The 6,690-nt window shown below is 37.4% G+C and overlaps 1 protein-coding gene across 2 annotated transcripts; it reads right to left on the bottom strand.

Annotated features, from left to right (window-relative positions):
• Positions 1–436: 436 nt before the first annotated feature.
• LOC149203652 (phytosulfokines 4-like) lies at positions 437–2,102 on the bottom strand. 2 transcript variants are annotated; one of them, XM_089400221.1, is made up of 3 exons: positions 1,754–2,102; positions 831–895; positions 437–747 (listed from the first exon to the last, which is right to left on the bottom strand). In XM_089400221.1, exons 1-3 carry the CDS (start codon positions 1,848–1,850, stop codon positions 583–585), a joined length of 327 nt encoding a protein of 108 aa, XP_089256347.1. In that variant the 5' UTR covers positions 1,851–2,102; the 3' UTR covers positions 437–582. The 2 variants fall into 2 exon arrangements, with proteins under 2 accessions (XP_089256347.1, XP_089256348.1); XM_089400222.1 differs by having other exon boundaries at positions 837–895.
• Between the last annotated feature and the right edge of the window lie 4,588 nt (positions 2,103–6,690).

The raw sequence follows: 6,690 nt of genomic DNA, 5'->3' as shown, positions 1-6,690 counted from the left end.
TATATAATCACTGACATGGAAGATTGAGAAAATGGTTTACCTATGTTAAAAAATATTAATATTATTTAATAATTTATTATTTTTAAAAATATTAAATATAAACCACACAAAATTACCATTTTTGTTAGTAATAAACCCTAATATATACTTTCTAAACCATAATTATTATACCTCATTCATAAATGATACACCTGGCTTTAACTCCACTGATCAACCGTGTCGATTATTTTCGAAGTATAAAAATGCTTTTCTGAAAATTCACCTCGTAAGAAAAATATTAATGGAAAGGATCCGTGATAACGCAAAGCGAAAAAATGTTGCTATTTTTGTACATTAAGTAACAACTGCATGCCAGGTGAGCAGAGGACATCCCGCTTCCCATATCGAAGCTAAGAAAGCAGTAAAGGCAGAACGCGGAACTCTTAACGCATAAATCTTTATGGAAGTCTCTGTGATATTTGTGCTCTAATATCTTATACATTCAACCTAAAGTAACGTACTTATACTTTCACTATCAAGTATTGTTTAACTGATTTACAGAAGTAGGCCAAGTAAGAAACACAGCTGAGTGTTACGGGAGCCTTATGGGTTGTGTTGCTGAGTGTAGACGTAGTCCACATGAGCAGCCAGTTTGCGTGTCATCAAGCATTCTTCCGCATCATCTACACTGTTGCACTTTTCTTCCAAATCATTCATCTCTGGCGTTCCATCTGCTGGCTTCTCCGTATTAGAGCCGCCAGTGGGTAGCTGCAAAATCATAACTCTTTTAAATAATAAATCCACCAATTGAAAGCTTATAATCATGAGTAATTCTCAGAAGTGGTCCTTACACTTACTCCGTAGTCTGTTTCCTTTTCTGTCCACATGTCTGAGTCCTTTAAAATATTATCCTTCTCTGTAAGCAGAAGACCAAACCTGCTTTAGCTTTCACATTTCTTTTTGGTGTCCTGCTATGTTGCTAATGCTCCGAGCGGACCGATGACAATGGTTTTTAATAACTTTGTGTAAATAACTTTGTCTTATAATTTTTTTGTCAAATATAGTAATAAAAAAGGAGTGAGAAAATCCCAGTTAAAAATTCAAGGGTTGTTATTAGTAGCAAATATGTTAGCATAGATTAATCCATGAAACAACCAGAGTTGAACAAAACTAATACCGTAATACAACAACAGCAATTTGAGTTCAACAAAAGCCCAATCTATAACAATGATATGATAATATCCTAGGGCTCTAACAATATGCTAACGTATATTAGCACCCTAAAACAACAAGAGCTAGTAGCGGAACAAAACTAATACCCTAATCCAAGGACACTTCTAACTAAACACTTCTAACAAAAGTTCAATCTATAATAATATTGTGATAAGACGGTGACAATGTTATGACAGTGAGAGAATTGGATATGGTATCTTTATCATGGATATAGCTTTACATAACAAGTTCATATAACTTTACATAACACGAGTTTATATAACAAGTTAGTCATCCAAAAACTATGATAATAATCTACTTTGCTACACATTGTTATCTGATTATGTGAACTGAAAGAATATATATATGGCCACAATAGTGATTTCCAAATGGATTACAATGATAGCAAACCGAAAATATGGTTTTACATTCATAACAACTAATGTACTCGACGAATAAACAGCTATTTGAAAGCAAACCGGCTGGTCATAATCACTTCGTACTTGGTATTACAAACGAAAAATGAAACGCAAATATGCCCGGAAAATGCAATAAGTTAAACCTGTTGTCAAAGATCGAATGGCGTTTGCAGTGCAAAGTAGCACAAGCGCAGATACAAGCAATGGAAATGTTCTCAGGTGCCTTTTAATCCAAGCCATTTGATCCTTCTTAACGGCCTGGAAAACCTAATTTCCTTGTGTTGTTATACTTTCCCGTTCACATAAGAAATATGCGATTCCTAGTCCTAATGCATGTGGAAGAAAGCAAACGATATTTGTAAACCAAAATAATTGTGGAAAGCAAAGAGACAGGAACCGAGGAAAAATATTAGACGATAACAATAGAATGCAGATCCAGATGGGGCTGTCTACACAATGCATGCCTGTCGATATTATTATATAGCTGCAGACCCGGCTCCGAAGAGCTTCAAATATTTCAATAAAAAAATGGAATAAGAAATTTGTAGAGATGCCACACATAGGCATATTTCGCTGTCACGACGGTGAAATCTGTACTGGGTTGCAAGGCAAATGCTACGGCGTACTATCAGTCTGAATGCATGACATAATATTTATGTATATAGATACATATATTCTGTGGCACTGGATTACTTAAAAAACTTCGTGTCAATTGAAATTGCCATGAAAGAGCGCGTAAGTGTACTGACAAGATTAAAACTAGAAGAGTTGATCACATGAGTTTGCCGTGCATGGCAACCAGTGGGCCTAGTGTGTGGATGGCAGCATGGGCGGCATGGCAGCCGCCGAGGACAAAGACATCTATTTTGAATAAAAAGGAAGAAAATGTTTGCTTAGGGAGCGCTTCAATGCACTATTCAGGACCGAATCTTTCTAACCGAATACGACCTGTTTGGCCGAACCTTGACACAAAATAAACTGTCTTTGAAAACCGCGCATTTGATCGAGATTTTAATTAGTTAATGTCAGATTTGTTAAATAGGTTATCGACTTCATTAATGGATGGTACATAATTGGGGATGGGTAAGTCCAAACAATTGATCTCCTTGTCGGTTAAATTTTGAAATATTTCAATGGATCTCCTTATTTCTGAAACTGGATGCTTATGGATGCGCATATAAGCATGGCATTGTCTACCAAGGACACAATTTAGTTGGGAAGTGAATTTCAAATTCACAGGAATTTGGTGAATTTCTTAAAGAAATTAATAGTGTTTAATTTCTGTTTTTGTAGAAATAGATTTAACATCCCAAAGAATCTTTAATACTCAAAATTTTGAAATTTGAATTAGAAAAATACCCAAAATCCTCAAACTTCAAAATTATAATCTAGATTTTAAAAAAATTTAACCAATTTTTCTCAAAATCATCAAAATATTCTATTATAAACAAAATTGTAACCTATACTATAAGTATAAACATAACAAAATTAAAATATAAATATATTCTATTAGAATTTTGATAAATACACAATGAAAAACGAAGTTAAAGTGAAATAATTTTATCACGATTTTAATATAATTGCAGTGCAATATAACCATAAATTAAAAAAGTTAAATTGTTACCAACCCATATAACTAATCTCCCACCTTGTGTTGTGGCGCATGTTCTCTTCCTCCTTGAAAGCGTCAACCTCCACAGGCTTCACCGACTGCATGCATATACAGTGCATGACTCACTGATTACTGAATGTGACAGTTAGGTTTATATGTAGGTATAACATTAATTTCCAAATGTACTTTTTGAAATTCTTATTGGATGCGGCTCTAAAGGCAAGGAACAAGCGTGTTTTGATGACTCACCTCAAATGCTGAGGTGGGTGCCTTCATGGTAACTAGTTCACATGATCCCTTATCGCGCTCATATGCAAGTAGGGTTTTTGGTGAGGTTTTAATGGAGCATTAACTGTGCCATTTTTTCGAGGTTGTCTTTGTCACCATGTTATGGTTCTATGGCATGGGTTTTGGTTGTAGTTTGGTTATTGTTGCCGCTAGTTTCACTTTGCTCCTCTGTGCCCTTACCTGGTTCCTTTCCGCTGACGGTAATGACCCTCTACCTCCCACTGTCTACTAGTTCCAGCCTCGGATCTGGATCTATGTTACTGGGTAATGTTAAGATGTCATATCGAAGAGTTTGGTGGCTGCTTCTTGTGTGGTTTTTCGAAACAATGTTGGGCTTTGTGGTCATCCTGGGTATGCGGTGATTTCTCTATAATTTTAGTTGGTTTGTTGCGCTTATGGTTTGTCTCTGCTGTGTTTTACTATGTTTATGGTGCTCTTTCTTGTCAGGTCCTCAACCTGACTTCCCTGACGACAGTTCGACTCTAACACAAGGTAACTTCTCTGCTCTGATTTTAGGCTCCCTCTTTTCTTTTCTTCTACTAACAATTCCGCTCCTTGTGAGCAGCTCGGGTTTTGTGGCTCTATGGTCGTGGCTCGAACATTGTTGGTCCTGGGTTCGACTATGGAACCTGCTCTCCACTTCAGGTCTCATCTTTACCCTTCTCTCGCTTTATTCTCCATATAACTGGTTATGTTGCATCTCTAATCATTGTCTCTTAACTGTGAAGGTGATTCGCTCCTATGTGGTGGTGGTAAGGGTTTGGTCCTTGACGCTTACTGTTTCTTTGCCCTTCCATTCCGGTCTCCACTTGAACCAGGTAGGGTCCTTCCTGTTTATCTTCTACAATCCTGTAGGTTGTTTTAGTAGAGACAAAGTCTCGCTTTTGTTGGTCCTCGGTTCTGTTTGTCCGTCGAAAGTTCTGGGTTGTTAGTTGTTCGTTGGTGACCGTGACTTTGCTGAGATTTTGGTTGTGAATTGAACGCAATTTTTGCACAGTTCAGCTCTAGCTGTTGAGCACAATGCCGTCTCTATTTTTTTAGTTGATCCTGGCTCACAAGAACCCTTCTTGGTTTGTAATGAAAATATTTGAGGACCGTTTGGCAATTGTATGTGTTTTTGGAAGGCACTATGCCTTATGCTTTGAACTTGTGTTGGGTTACAGGATGTTGTCTCTGAACTATAATAAATATTTATGCAATGTATGTATGTATATTTATGGAAATGATAAATCTTCTACTTGTAAGAATTTCAATGATTTTCTTTCGTGAAGTACCTGAATGAGTTCTCTTGCAGTATTTAGTTGCTTCGATGTGATGCACAGTCTCGTTAACAATCCCTAAATCATGTAGTTAATTTCATGCACAGTACCAGATTATAGTCATTCATAATAACAACTATTTGATACCTGAAATGCTTCTCTTTACTGTTTTAAAATATTCTGTCAGAGTTTACATTCTCTGGTTTCTATCCTCCTTTGTTGGCAGCCACCTTTTGTTCACCTTTTGATTGTGTATTTAGTAGCCTCATTCAGTTTAGGAACTACGTGCAGTTGCAATTTGCAGCTACATTACCTTTTTATGTTATTCAATTATTAATTTATTTAAGACTATTCCCTAATCTATTTACTTTCAAAAATAAAAAGTAACTACATTGGTTGTGACAGCTTTCTTGAAAAGAAATAACAATAAAAGTAAACTGAAAATTAAATTTAAAAATTTTCTTAAAACAGAATGTCCAGCTCTCACCTCCCTAATTGGATGCTCCTGCATCAGGCTCCCAAGGTGAATGAAACTCATGGCTCTTGTCCATGAGCTCTTCAATTGAATACCCAGTGCGTTGAATCTGTCTGGCATCCAACCAGGAACTGTCCTCAATTGGACGGTCCTTCCACTTAACCAAGTACTTCAAGTACTCCTTTCGGCCTGTCTGCCTAGCTACCTGAGTGTCCAATATTTGGTCAATCTCCAAAGGCTTGGCTGGGGGCATCTATCTGATCCATGTCCCTGTCTCTTCGTCTCCCTAGGTGTCCCGTGTGTCCTGTTGAACTATCCTTCGTATTAGTAGAAATATAAGGGTATAGGTCTACTGCATTCAAAATGGGCGAGATCCCAATACCCGGGGGTAATTGCAGTTCATATGCATTGGCAAAGAATTTCCGTATTATTCAGTAAGGACCTATCTTTCTTAGTTTGAGCTTGTTATATTCTCCTTTAGGAAACCTCTCCTTTCGTAGGTGTGCCAGTACCAGATCTCCTACATTAAATTGCACTTCTCGTCATTTTAAATCTACCTTCTGCTTATATCTTTGGTTTCTATTCTGCAATTTAGTTTTCACCTGTTCGTGAAGATCGTTAATCATTTTGGTGAAATATTCTCCATCCGCACTCCTCCATTCCAACCGACCCAAATCTCTTAACTCGTGGACTCCAGGAGGGTGCATGCCATATAGGATCTGGAAAGGGATTCTGCCTGTACTCTTGTTGGGTGAATCATTATAAGTGAACTCTACCTGTGCAAGTACGCAATCCCACTATCGTGAATTCTATCCAACTAGACTATGTAGCAGATTTCCCAGACTTTGATTTACTACAACAGTTTACCCGTCGGTCTGTGGATGATAAGCTGAGTTGAAGTTCAGTTTAGTATCCAATTTCTTCCACAAAGTCTGCCAGAAATGGCCCATAAACTTCACATCCCTATCCGAAATAATAGACTTTGGTAAGCCATGCAGTTTGACAATTTCTATGAAGAATAAATGGGCTACATGCGTGGCATCGTTGGTATTTTTACAAGGAATAAAATGTGTCATCTTAGTAAAGTGATCCACTACTACCATGATTGAATCGTATCCTTTCTGTGTCCTCGGCAAACCCAGGACAAACTCTAAACTGACTGAGTCCCATGGCATGTCTGGAACAGGTAGGGGCGTATACAGTCCCATATTTTGACTATGTCCCTTTGTGAGCTAACACATCTTACATCTAGCCATATACTGTCGTACGTCTCACTACATCTTTGGCCAATAATAGAAATGACTTACTCGGTCCAAAGTCTTGTCTATGCCAAAATGACCAGCTAGACCACCACTATGTTTCTCCTAAATTAAGTTCTCCCTCATTGAACATTCTAGAATACACAATTGTCCTCCCTTGAATAACAATCCTTCTTGTATGTTATAA

Source organism: Pinus tabuliformis, chromosome 2_1 (genome assembly GCF_031772625.1).
Source record: "Pinus tabuliformis cultivar Carrire ecotype Pingquan chromosome 2_1, CPIR1, whole genome shotgun sequence".
Taxonomy (NCBI): Eukaryota; Viridiplantae; Streptophyta; class Pinopsida; order Pinales; family Pinaceae; genus Pinus; species Pinus tabuliformis.
The sequence above is the reverse complement of the archived record's forward strand: the minus strand, read 5'-3'. Positions and strand labels throughout refer to the sequence as shown.